Genomic DNA, 13,629 nt, shown 5'->3' with positions numbered 1-13,629 from the left:
AGTGATGCTCTCTCATGGCATAGCCCCACACGGCCCCACACTCGCTCCCTGTCCCCCTCAGTGGAATGGGGAACAAAATAAAGACCCAAAGTTTCCCTTTCTTTTTCTTGGCTGAGCACGGGTGCTACACGGTGTGGGCTATCCCTTTGGTTAGCTGTACTGGTTCTGAGGTGATCCAGCCACTCCAGGTGGAGGTGGTCCAAGGCCCACTACTAGCACTGGTTGCTAAAGTATGCAGGAACAAGGTGGAGCTGTGCCAGGCGGGCTGTCCGTGTGTGGAGCTGTCTCCACTGATATTCAAGGCTATTTGCCTCCCAAAAGAAGCTGGAGGAGCAATTAAGTCCATTCTTGTGACTCTTTTCCAGTTCTGTAAGAGGGGATGCTGAAAAAGCAACTGCAGGACATGAGCAGAAGTTGTCTGAGGTGGAAGAGAGGGAATGGCACTTGGAAAAGAGACGTGCCTGCAGGCAGCAGGCTTGGAGGAGCAGGAGGGGGTGACACCACCTCCTCAGGTGTCTCCCTGGTGCCTGCAGAGTTTGCTCCGTGCTCAGCTGGGAAAGTGCATCAGGAATGGCAGCTTTTCTCATCGTGGTGGGAAAACGTTGCCTTGCAGTCGCTGTGAGTGGTGGTGGTGGGAAGGTGTGGCTGTGACATTTTTGCCTCTGGTGCAGCAGAACTGTTTGCTCCCAGCCTGGCTGCTGGGAGGTTGAAATAGAAGCTCCAAACTATGGTGGTGCATCCTAGGAATCAGCTGCTGTTATTTCCACAGGGTCTGAGGTCCTACAGACCACTCTTGAGAGGTGAAGGAGCAGGGGATTTTTTGGGGTGTTGTTTTGAACCTTTGCAGTCCCCTACCAGAACAGCTGGACTCAAAATCATATTTGTCATGTACAAGTGGAACCAAGGTATATTTCCTGCTGATAGGAATTTTTTCATTTAGCAGCTCTGGGCTTTCCTGGTGTCCTGCATTTTCGGTGGTACATACTAAAGAGCCAGGCAACTCGTCTTGGATGCAGTTGCTTCACATTGCTTAAGTGTGTGTGTGCTGGTGTTTCCCTTCCCAGCTCATCTCCTGCTGCCTCCAGGGTGTATTCCCAGCTGTGATGGAGTCACCGAGTGTGTTTGCATGTTTCCTGCATGTTTGGTGGCTGTGTCCTGTGCTGCCTTCGGACACCAGGGAGCAGCCTGTCCTCTCCCAGCCCCTGGAGAGGGGTGTGGCTCTCCGGGATAGTGTCACCCGAGGAGCTCCCAGAGCAGGCATACACAGGGCAGGAAGGCTTCAGGAGTGAAGTCCGGTGGCTTTAAAGGCACCCATCTAGGCCTCCAACACTACAAGACATTTTGGAGAGACTCAGAACTCTGTGGAATCTGTTATCACTAGGAATGCCACAGTTGGAGAGGTGGGACCCTCCACTGCGGGTCAGGAGAGAGACTTCTCTGCAAACTCTCTTTGTATTCCCATTTTCCCTGCCTCCCTCATTGATCAGGTAGCACTTGCAGATCACACTTGGATAAGATCTAAGTTTTCTCTCTGAAAATCTCTTCGGATGTTTTGGATTAATTCCATTTTTAAACCAAAGAACAGTGCAGGCAGCACCACCATGGATCTCTAGCTTAATTCTTTCACATCCAAAGTTAGGGCCCCTGACCTTACCCAGGTTCAGCCACGCTGTCACAGGTTTTACACAACCGAGCATTCTTGGGCTCCAGTCTGTGTGTGGCATAAACACTGGATTTTGAGAGAAATCTTGGAATTCCAGTAGCTTATTCCATAGCTGGAATCAAGGGTGGTGAATAAGGTACGTTGTTTTTACACAACTCTGGCAGCTGGCGGAGACAAAAGGAAAGGCTGAGAGAATTGGGATTGTTCAACCTGGACAAGGCTCCAGGGTGACAAAACTGACCCATCCAGGTCCTGAAGGGAGCCTACAGGAAAGATGGAGAGAGACGGGAGACAAGGGGCTGGAGTGACAGGACAGGGGGGAATGGCTTCCCACTGCCACAGGACAGGTTAGATGGGATATTGGGAAGAAATTCCTCATTGTGATGGGATGTGATGCCCTGGCACAGGGTGCCCAGAGAAGCTGGGGCTCCCCCTGGATCCCTGGCAGTGTCCAAGGCCAGGCTGGACACTGGGGCTTGGAGCAGCCTGGGATAATGGAAGGTGTCACTGCCCATGGCAGGGGGTGGGAATGAGATGAGCTTTTAGCTCCCTTCCAACCCAAACCACTCTGGGATTCTGTGATCTACTCTGAGGCTGATGCATGCACCAGCCTGCTGAGCACAAGGAATCTCTGGGATAGGGAACGGCAGGATTTACTGCAATAGCATTTGTTTGTTTTGGTGTGGCAGTGGTGCTGCTGGGAGTCGGGTCAGTCTTACAGGTCTGATGATGGCACAAGTCATGAGCAGCCTTTGGGCTCAGGGAGGGGAGGGTCTGGTCTTTCTGGCCCTGGAAATCCAAACTGCTATGAAGTGAAATGCCTGCCTCTCCCACTTTTCTTCTGTTTGGGGTGTTTCTTTCCACAGAATCATTGAGGTTGGAAAAGACCTCTGAGATGGAGTCCATTTCCTGCATTCCTGCCGATTGAGCCACATGCATAGGTACACCCGCTCCTGGTTTTCTTCCATTACCCCAAAAGTTGTGACAATGGGATACATTAGAAAGGGAATTTCCAGGTCTGGCAGTGGGTAGCGCAGTAAGGTGAGTAAGAGGATGCTCAGCTGACTGCTGGGAAGGGAGCAGAGTCACAAGTACAGTGTGGATTTGGGTAACAAAAGGTCATCAGAGCTCCAGCTGTGCCGAAAATTTGCTTTAGAGATGGACTTGATTTGCAGATACTGAGTTAAACTCGCCTCCCGTGTGATGGAAAATTACTGCCCTCACATTCTCTCTTTGTCCTGTTGTAATCCTAAATATTTGGAGAGATGTTTATCCATGCTGTTAATGTGTAGTAATGGGATTGCTATTTTAAAAATCGATACAAATCTCACACTAAAAAAGAAAGGCTTATAGATTAGTCTGTCAAGAGCTGTCTTAATAGATCTGTCTGACATTTGAGACACTTTCCCCAAAAGTACTCTTCCAGTTTCAAATTACTTCTTAAATGTTGCTGCCTGCAGATTTCAGGCCAGCTAATACAAGTTGTCAGAGTGAAAACCTTTCTCTGCAGCTTCAGAGAAGCTGGAATTCATAAATGTTTTCATTATTTTTTCAATTGATCAAGAATGTGTTCCCTCCTAAATTAGGGAGCGGCGGTTTCAAACACATTCTTTACTTTACTTTTGTGGTTTCAGCCATCTGGTGGGCTGGAGAAGCTGGAGATTTGGGGATGATGGGGAAGTTCAGAACGGATCTTTCTAATACTGCCACTTGGAGTGTGAAAAGCTGAATGGTGCTGACTCGATTGAGACTCCTTTTGAGATGCAAAAGATTGCTAGCAGATGGTATATGCATTTGTAATCTAGGTAATTGAAGCTGGCTTTAATATCCTCCTCATATTTTAGCAGTATTCCATACCCTTCCCGTTTCCTTGCACAGCTCTGTGTGCAATGTCTCTGGTCCTCCTCTGTCAGTGTACTCACAGCCTTTCTTGTTTTGGCTCTTGAAGGCCTGTTAATTAGCAATAATTGCAGTCATTCATCAAGCTCAGGGCCATGTCTTTGTGGGGTCTGTGTTCTGGTGAGAGCCTGAGACCAAAAAACGTTCCCAGTGCCATCCATAACTTGCAGGCTTGGAAATCTTTGGAGAGTTATTGCTGCTGTTGCTCTCTCCAAGACTGAGCCCTGCCCTGAGAGGTACAAGACCTCAGTTCAGGGCCATGTTTGACTTCTCTTCATCTCAACATCTACTGCACCTTCCACTCTGCAACGGGGAGGAGCAAGGAGCTGGTACAATTACTGCACTCCCTGTGGCAAGCAGGGAGATAAATGGAGGATATAAAGAGGTCCCAGACATCCGCTGCTGCAGCTGAGGGTGCTTCTTTACTCCTTCAGAGGCTCTTTCTGAGACTGGGCAGGATTTCCTGCAATGTGTCGTGGTGCTTTGTCCTTAATTCAGCATTTTGTGGAGAGTGGCTATGAAGCTTTGCTTGCTGTAGGATCTGCCTGGAACGGCTGCCTGATCTAGGCTTTCCCAAATAATCTATAAGCAATTATTTTCTTTAAAGTCTTCACAGCACACAGCTCTTGCCATAAACTAAAGATCCCACAACCTCTTTGAGGTCCTCAAACTCTAATCAACATAGAACTGGATGTACCAAACCTGTGTAGTGATGGTGAGAATCCCAAATCTGGGTGCTGGGTGGGAAGTGCAGTGAAACATCAAAGAGGAGGTTTGGCTTCAGATGTCCGCAGGGAAGCAAGGGAGAAACCTTGGAAAATTTGGCCCTCTTTGAAAGATTTGCAGTTGTAAAGAAAGGCCTGTTGTATTACCATTACTCTTATTCAGAAATAGTTGTCTAAAATGAGTCTAGAACTGGTAATTGTCTCTCCTCCCCCAGGTGACAAGTGGCAGGACCAGAGAAAATGGCCTCAGGTTGCCCCAGGGAAGGTTCAGGTTGGATATTAGGAAAGATTTCTTCCTGAAAGAATGGTCAGGCATTGGAACAGGCTGCTTAGGGAAGTGGTGGAGTCACCATCCCCAGCAGCATTGTTCAAAACAATGGAGTCTTGGTGCTTAAAGGCACTGTTTAGTGCTCGGTTAATGGTTGGACTTGGTGTTCTTAGAGGGCTTTTTGAGTCTCAGCAAACACCCCATTTAAAATCTCTCTGTGGCTTAAAAAGCCCAGACAGCTTCAGCCTTGCCTTATCAACATTTTAAAGCGTTTTTTGAGTTCACAAACTTGATGTAGGGTTTGACATCCTAGAAGGTAACTTTAAATCTTTATTTATGGATGGGCCAAGTCTGCCATGGGCAGATCTAGGCCAAGCCTAAAGGCCTTAATGCTTGGTATTTCAAGTAGGGAGGTTAATCCTGGCAAAATTCTGCCGGTTTTGTAGGGTTTATTTACAGTCTCTTCCTCTCCACCACTTTTCCAAGGCTCCTCATTCCCATTAGTCTCCCTCAGTAGCTGTTTTTTTGGGACACATACCATTCCTGCCTCATGCTGATGCTGCTGGAAGTGGTGCCTGTGGTTTCTGAGCAGCCCATCCATTAGTGGGACTGGCAAGGTTTGTTCCTTGTCAGTGTCTCCATGGTGGTTTTGTCAGGTCTGTGACTATATTTTTTCCTGGTTTCTCCCTTTTTTCCCTTGGAATTCCCAACTGACAGAGTCCCCAATCAGATAACATTGCTGGAGTAAATGCTCTCACACTCTAACCTGCTCTCATCAATTGATGTGACTGTGGGGATGAAGATATTGGCATTTTTTTCAGCCCCCATCTTGGTCACATTTCCCAGCTGATACCTTTTTCCACTGCTTTTTTCAGGCTGTGCTTCCAGCTGGCACCAAGGCTGGTGGCAGCACAGAACCCAGGGAGCTGCTCCAGCCTCACTGCAGGCCACTGATGGACCAGGACAGCTACAGCACAGGATAAATAAAGTACACTCGAACATCCTTGCTGTCCTTAGGAGGAAACTTCTGCTCCTGGGATTTTGAGTGGTCTTTAACCTTGTGAACAAAATGTCTTGGGGAAAGAATGAGTGTATGGTTTGCATTGCTCCTGTGCTAAGAATGTACTGGAAAAAAGGCAAGCAGAGGATCAAAACATGACAGACTTTCTCTGGAGAAAGTCCAAGCCTTACAGAAATGGATATTCTGGAAGTAGTACTAGAGACATTCATTAACTGAGCTGGTGGTACCTGTTGGGGCAGGGAGAGTGAGGCAGGTGTTTGTGGTCCCCTTTGTGCAGCTGGCTGTGACTCCGGGGAGAGGCTCTCTGGTTTGGGTGAAAGCGACGCTCTGTATCCTCCACTTCTGCATCTGGAACCTGGGGGGTGTCTCAGAAGCAGCAGCAGCTCTCCAGAAGTGAAACTCCAGACAAATCAGGCACTTCCCCTTCATGCCTGACCTTGGGCTTGTGCTGTTCTTACTCTCAAAGCCGATCAAAGCCACCCACCTCCCCAGACACCAAGCTCCTCGTGGGCTTGGGAAAGCAATGAAATGTATAAGTGAGTGGATCAAATTCATGGTTTACTCTAAGTCACTTATCTTTCATTATACTGCTGTGTGATGGACATAAAATCAAGCTGATAAACTACCCCTTAGAAAGAACGCACTGCTCGGTGTTTTTCAGCACATAGGCTTGACAGCAAGAGTTGATTAATAATTAATTAAAATAATGGTCAGGGGAAGAAATATACCTTTGCCAATCTATAATTACTTGGAAGCTTCTTCATACATTTTCCATCAGAGTCTTTTCCTTGTAAGGCTCTGAAAAAGTATATTTAGTGTTTGTTTGCTTTCAGCTATGGTTTTCAGCGGATATTGACTGAAACAGTATCTTAATCAGTCTGACCTCAGCCTCCAGGGGATTTTTTTCCATTGACTCTACCTCTTCCTCCTCGCCTCTCCCTGTGTGCTGAAATTCTTGTCAGAGCTGCTAACTCTGTTGCCTTTAGTGCTTCCATTTTTGAGACTCTTTTTAGCCCAAAACTTTTTCTGAACATTCCCATCTTGGGGTGGGGGGGGGATGACAGCCAGTTCTTGGTGACTCTGACCCGAGGTAAGTTTCTTGGAAGTGGTTTCCTCCCATCCTCCTACTTTTCTCAAACTGATTTTCCAGCAGCAGCAGTGCTGAGAACAAATTATTAAGTAATGCAAAGCATTTTAGAGCCTTCAAGGAGTTGGGTCTTCTGTATGAACACCATTCAAAATGGATCATTCAGCTGGGTTTTCCTACCTCAAACCCTGGACTGTGGCTGTTTTATTTTTTGCCTTGTGAATTTGGCAAGGGTTCTTGTGTTCTGTTTGTCATCTCTGAATTCCCTGACAGTTACTTTTTCATTGCTTCCTATTGCAGCAAGTTCAACTGAATCCAGCTTTTTCATTTCAAAACTCCAAGGTGTCCTTGGCCTCCCATCACTGTGTTGTTTTTAGAAAGCAAATTGTTCAGAGTGATCTGGGGTAAATGTCACAGATCATTTGATTCCCAACCACACTTTTCAGCTGAACATTTCTCCTGGCACTGTCTTAATATTATCTCCATGGGATTGATGATTCATGTTTTCTGTCCCTGTTTCTTCTGTGGCAGCAGGAAAGCAGAAAGCAACAGGACTTGGACCAGTTATCTGTCAGCCTGGTCAGGGACTGGGAATAGGCAGCATATTCCTAAAAGCTGGTGGGTTTTTCCATATCTTAGCTAGAGGTTTGTAACTGCCTGACTGCATGTTTTTGGTCCCCTCCCAGGTAAATCCTGTCCTAGGTTAGTAAAAATGTCCTGGGATCTTCCTGCTTGGAAAAGAACCTTAAATATCATCTAGTTCCAACCCCAGTGCACAAGGAGAGCTTGAGATGGAAATGTGCTGTGGGATCTTTGCGGTATCTGCAACTTCCTGACATGGGAATATGGAGAGAAAATGGATCCAGGCTTGTCAGAGGTGTGCAGGAGTGGGGCACTGGACACAGGCTGGAACAAAGGAGTGAGTAGGAGAGCAGCCTGGTCTAGTGGAAGGTGGTGTCACTGCCTATGGGCTGAGATGGGCTCTAGGGTCCCTCCCAACCCAAACCACTCTGGGATTTTCTGACAGTGGGGGAAAAAATGCACCTGAGGATGTTCATTACGTTCTTTGAGCTCTTGAGTCATGTGTAGTTTAGTTCTGACTTACTTGGACCTCTAGAGGTACCTTGCTGCTTACATGGCTCTGATTTCCGTGGATTAAAGGCATTTTATCCGAGATATATTTGGATCTCTGATTAAGTGTAGCTTTTTGGGGGGGATAATCTACTGCCTGCTGCTGACACACCATTATCCACAGAGTGGTGTGAGATTGGAATAGATGTGCAAGGTTTGCATGCTACACCCAGCTCCCAGAGAATGGAGACCAAAATAGTCCCAAGCATATGTTAATTTTCACTGAATATTAGATGAATATGAGAGCGTGTTTTAGTCATATGGCTCTGTGGAAACAGATGTACTTCCTCACTGGAGGAGTTTCTTTGGATTAAATGAACATTTGAGAGCTTTTCCTTTGGTGTTACCACTTGTCTTGGTGCTGTATGGCTTTGATTTATGTATATGATCTCAGTTCGTGCAAAATAGGCACAGGAAATTATGCATAAACGCTTCAAACAGAAAAATGACATTGTTTGGCTGAGTGCTGAACTTCACAACAGTGAGTGTACCAGTTAGCACTAAGGATAATACTCTGAATCTTGTAACAGTATTACCATGAGCCTTCAAAAAGTAATGAAGTTGATATTTTCCTTAAATATTCCAGCTATATTCAGATATACTTGATTATTGAAACGTGTCCTTCCTTTTCCTGAAGGTGGTTTTCATGAGGTTCTGATGCAAAAGCGAAAAGAATTTATTTGTTACTTTAAATACTAAGGGATTTTTTTAGTTTTGAAAGTTTTGATTACCAAGCCCATATCTTGAACAAGTGTTAATGTTGTAGCCTGCCCTGTGATTGTCATCAGTTGGGTTAGTCTGGATTAATGCACATTTTTATTTCGATCCTAGCTAAATTCCAAGAAATCCATGGAGCTGTAGCTGTGAGCCTACTGCACTGAAACAGGTGGGAGTGAGTCTCCAGTTGACTACTGTGTTGATTACAGCCTTCTTGTTCCTTTTTGTTTGGGTTTGGGGGGGTTTTTTTTAGCTAATCTCAAGCATTCATCTCCTCTCCTCACCTCTCCTCATTTTTAAAGCTTGATGAACACTTTCTCAGAACATTTCCATCAAATTAAGTGCATAAAAACCTGAGGTGCACAGTTTTCTAGTCACTCAACCCTGATAAACTGAAAATTACATAATTTTTTGGTTTTTTTTTTTTTTTATTTTTAGGGCTTTTACAGAAAGAATCTGCCAGTGTTCTGTTCCTACCTATTAATATTTCACACCAAAATGCACTTTTAAAGCTTTCTGGGCTGACATGCACATCGGAATGATTTCATTGTTCTTCAAACGCAATGCACTCTCACACTGAAAGGAAATACAAGTGTCTGCATTTAGGAATGTAAATTGTTAAAAAGGGTTTTAAATGCTTGTGGACAGCAGGATGGGTGATGAGGGAGGGTAGGACCGCAGCTCCCTGCTTTGTTGTATCCCAGCTTTTCAAGCATTAGGTCTTTGTCTCTGCAGGGTCACACTTAAACTTTCCAGACTTTTCTCTTTCAGCGAGGCTACTTTGACAGACTAGTCAGAAGTGCTTCTAATAGATTTAAATTCCATTAAAAAAATCCCCTTTTTGAACAGTTCCAACATCAGTAATTGCCAAAATATTGCCATTTTGCACCAGGTTGTCTTCTCTTCGATGTGTCCTTTAGTGCATCATTGTGGGCTTGATGGAATAGTCTCTTACATCCTTAGGTAAATGGCTAAAAACTGCTTTCAGTAATTAATATTAAATTTAAAATCCCTGGGACTCGAGCAGCCAGGTGGAAATCTGCCATTCTTCAACATCTTCCATTCAAAATGAGTAAGAATCGCTGGAGCTGCTATGAAACTTTGTTTGTCTCCAGCAGGCCTTGCTGAATGCAGGAAGAAGCGAGGAACCAGAAAGCGTTGCCTGCACACAGAACCTGAGCAGTTGTCACCACAGAAAAGTGCTCTTCAGGCTGTCCCAAGATTTCTGAAGACTCAGACCCCAGAGAAGTTGTGCTGTCTGTGCTTTTGTTGCCAAACTTGTATGTAACAGGACTTACCCCACCTGTGCTTCAGGGAGGACTCGGGTGTAGTTGGAGTAGTTCCATTGACCCTCCTTGCAGTGAAGAAGAGCACCTGTGGCTCCTCATTTTACTGTGCCTTAATGCAACCCAAAATTAAGCCAACAAGTTGCCTGTATTACTATGGCAGATAATTCTCTGTGTTCCTCCCCAGGTTTGATGTGCTTGTGCTCGTTTATGTTCGAGGCACTTCTGAGGATGAGAAGTGCTCAGGCGTTACCTTGGAGCTCCCATTGAGGTTTTGAATCCGAAATCCCAGCACAGAAAGGCTGAGGAGCCACACAGAAGCTGTTACCCCTGTTCAAGGTGGGTTTCTGCAGCTTGGATAGAAAGGGGAGAAGTGGGCTTTTATACAGGCAGTAAAGGGATACAGAAGGCAGTTCATGCACAGCAGATGAAATTCGGTGTGCAACTGCATCAGTGCCTGTTTCCTGCTCAGAAATGGGAGCAGTGTTACCAGCTTGCAGCCAAAGCAAGAGAAATCCAGAGGGATTTTGGGGACAGAAATGTTCTTGAATCTCCATGTAACTCTCTGCTGGAGCTGCTGTAATTAGTAAGTACCTGTCTGTTCTGCGACAGTGTTTGACATTTTGTTCTCTCTGGCAATCCGTGGGGAGAGTTGACAGGAGGGAATGGTGGTGATTAGCACTCAACAGGGTAAGTATTTAAGGTTTCTTGCCTATTTGATCCATCATACTTTTAACTATGGGATTCGGTGAAGCCTAAGCTTTGAAACCCCACGTTCAAATCTCCAGTAAGACATTGCCTTGAAACAGTGGGATAATAATGATAGAATCCCAGAATGGTTTGAGTTGGAAGGGACCTTAAAGTTCATCTTGTTCCACCCTCTGCCATGGGCAGGGACACCTTCCACTATCCCAGGTTGTTCCAATGTGTGCTCAAAGCTCAGCAAAGTAACCTTGCTCCTGAAAAGGATTTCATTCCTTTTAATGGGGATCTCAATGCTGCCAGCCCACGACAGTCTCCTTGGCATTAAAAATGTTGCTTGGTGTGGTGAACTGAGACTAACTTAGTTTTAGAAAGACACACAAAACCCCCCCACAAAATAAACTCTACAGGAAAGTTAATATATATTACACAGGGAGATAGTGATAGGGCAAGGTGGAGTGGTTTTAAACTGAAACAAGAAAAATTTAGAAGGGATATTGGGAAGGAATTATTCCCTGTGAGGGTGGGCAGGCCCTGGCACAGGGTGCCCAGAGCAGCTGTGGCTGCCCCTGGATCCCTGGCAGTGTCCAAGGCCAGGCTGGACATTGGGGCTGGGAGCAGCCTGGGACAGTGGGAGGTGTCCCTGCCCATGGCAGGGGTGGAATGGGATGGGCTTTTGGTTCCCTTTCAACCCAAACCATTCTGGAATTCTGTGATACTGCTTGATGTCGCAGGTGCATTGTCAATTCTCCTTCACCCTTAAGAAGCCCCTCTCAAGCTTTCACAGGTTCCGGGATAGAAAGTGATTTTCTGCCAACCACTGCATCAAATCCCATTGTACCTGTTCTTTTGCACAGTGGGGGCTGCAGGGCTGAAATCCCTGTAGCTCTTTCCTTAAAAGGTACCTTAAAAGGCACCACTTTCCTTAAATCTGCTCTCTGGCTTTATGCTTCTTTTAAAACAATCATAAGGCTTTTTCAGATGCCAAAGAATCTTTTTTCTTTACAGTCTCTCCACTGCTCTCAATACAATGGAAAATATTTTTGTATCTGTGTGAAATTCTGCTTCTTAATAACACAAGTGCTTGCTGCATTTTGACTCCTGCATAGATAAGAAGGATTCGGATCCCGAGGATGTCAGCTTTTACTTCATTTACCAGAAAGACAGGGAGGAGCTCTTTGGCCAGGATCCATAACAACACCTTTTTGATTGTTCACAAATAGCTCTGTCTAGTCCAAAAGCACAGTTACATACCTTCTGTGAATTAGGAGAGACAGGACGTGCTGTGCAGTTTGGCAAGTGTTTAGTGAAATCTCTCTGCTGGAGTCAGCCCTGACTTTGCTGGAATACAGTAAATATTAACATATTCCTGTAGATTTGGAATACCTGTATGTGTATTCTCAGACCAAGAATGCAGGAATGCTGGGAAGTGTGAATTATTGCCCGTGGAGGTGCTCTTGTCTTTGGAAAATATTGATCATCCTTACCCTAAAAACTTTCAGAGAGCATCTTTGACTTACGTTTGGGATGCCAAATTTCTTACTTGAGAACCATGAAGTGGCTCCAAAAATCTTGTCTCTTTTCCAAGTTTGCTCTACCTAAGAGGATCGGACAGAAGGGCTTGTTCCCCAACTCTGCAGCTGAATTTTTAAAAGGAATAGTTGAGCTCCCCATTTATGTACTGGGTGGTTATTTTTCTTGAGAGTTACCAGCCAGGCAGGTTTCACAGGGCAGTGGTTAAGGGACTATCCGCAGGTCTGAACCACGCTAAAGATTCATGTTCAGTACTTCAGGAATGTTGTTGCTGCATGACCGTAGTGCTGCTGTCCATGAAAACTGTGGTTTAGGGAAATGGGGTGACAGAAAATGCACAGGAGCCATTTGGCTCCTTCTCAGGTTTAGCTGCAAGTCCTTGAGACCTGTTTTCTTTGTGTTCCTTAGGAGCAGCGGATCACTGGATGTGTTCTGCCTTTGTGCTGAGCACACGTGTTTCAGGGGGCTGTTAGATGCTGCCAATGGGGTGAAGCCCCTAAGTGATGGCTCATGAAAATGCAGACGTGTATATGCCAAGGTATTGTGAGATTTAAAACAATAAACCTGCCTTCCATCACAGAAGGAAAGATGACTCTGAGACTTAAAATCCTGGAATGATTTCGATTTGAAGGGACCTCAAAGCTCAACTTCTCCACCCCCTTCCATGGCTTCCATGGGCAGGGACCCTTCCACTAGACCGGGTTGCTCCAAGCCCCATCCAACCTGGCCTAAAGTGGGCCCAAATTGGGTGATGAAGAGGCTGCAGAAGGTTCTCCAGCAGCAAATGGGGATAGCACTGCTTTCTGCAAGGAAGGTGGCCTGGGGACAATCCATCTCTCCAAGGAGTCACTGACTATCACAGCAATAGAAATTGCTTTTACCCGAGCGAGAAGCTTTAAGTTAAAGGCTGGAGAAAAACAGGGAAACAAAAAACTAAGGAACAGTCTGATTTTTGTTGAGTAAAAACACTTGTAAAATCTTCTATTGCACTCAACAGTGCTTCAACAACCTTGTAGCAAATTAGATTAATAGGTGTTGATTTTACAACTTCGTCTCATTATCTTCTGCTACATTAAAATCTAATTATTTATTCCCACAATCGTTTTCTTTTACTTCTGGCTTTTTACTGGTGCTGTTGGTGACACAGACGAGCTGCGGTGTTGTCTATTCCTGCAGTCCGTGGGCAGCAGGTGGGACAGCGTCTCTCACAAATAACCTGCAGCTGCTATTCCCTGCACCCTGCTGCAATTAAGCCTTCATTAGTAACTGGTGAATAACTCTGCTGTTCCTTGCTCCTGGCCGTGATCCCTCCCTCCCTTAAAAGGAAGGCATGACACAGATAAAGGTGGGGCTTTGCCAGCTCGAGTATTTCAAAGCCTTCCTCTCTTGGAGTCATGATTGCAGAAGCAGTCCTGGGGCATATTCTGGAGACTTTGGTAAGTCTGTGCTACTGATCAAATGTTGATTTTTCTGTCCTTAAGAGAAAATACTTTGATGTTGCTGAAATTGTGGGAGCGGCTGCAGCTGAAGTTCGGCGACATCCTCTGCTGTTGGAGAGGTTTCTTATAAAGCCAATTTCGGGAATTGTTAATGCAAA

General features: G+C 45.5%; 1 protein-coding gene across 15 annotated transcripts in view; it reads left to right on the top strand.

Moving 5' to 3' along the window:
- Positions 1 to 13,629, top strand: part of TRPM8 (transient receptor potential cation channel subfamily M member 8) — an 87,829-nt gene that overhangs the window by 36,577 nt on the left and 37,623 nt on the right. For 2 of the 15 annotated variants that reach the window (XM_048309905.1, XM_048309898.1), the window contains exons 1-5: positions 7,382 to 7,582; positions 8,626 to 8,680; positions 9,627 to 10,136; positions 12,441 to 12,477; positions 12,549 to 12,570. In XM_048309905.1, coding sequence (XP_048165862.1) covers positions 12,458 to 12,477; positions 12,549 to 12,570 — 42 coding nt within the window. In that variant the 5' untranslated portion in view covers positions 7,382 to 7,582; positions 8,626 to 8,680; positions 9,627 to 10,136; positions 12,441 to 12,457. Of the gene's footprint in view, positions 1 to 7,365; positions 7,583 to 8,625; positions 8,681 to 9,626; positions 10,137 to 12,440; positions 12,478 to 12,548; positions 12,571 to 12,609; positions 13,469 to 13,629 lie in introns of those variants that run through there. The other 13 variants (XM_048309901.1, XM_048309903.1, XM_048309900.1 and 10 more) reach the window with 12 other exon arrangements.

The sequence above is a fragment of the Corvus hawaiiensis genome, chromosome 7, assembly GCF_020740725.1.
Source record: "Corvus hawaiiensis isolate bCorHaw1 chromosome 7, bCorHaw1.pri.cur, whole genome shotgun sequence".
In the NCBI taxonomy this organism is placed as follows: domain Eukaryota; kingdom Metazoa; phylum Chordata; class Aves; order Passeriformes; family Corvidae; genus Corvus; species Corvus hawaiiensis.
This window is presented reverse-complemented; position numbering and strand designations above follow the sequence as displayed.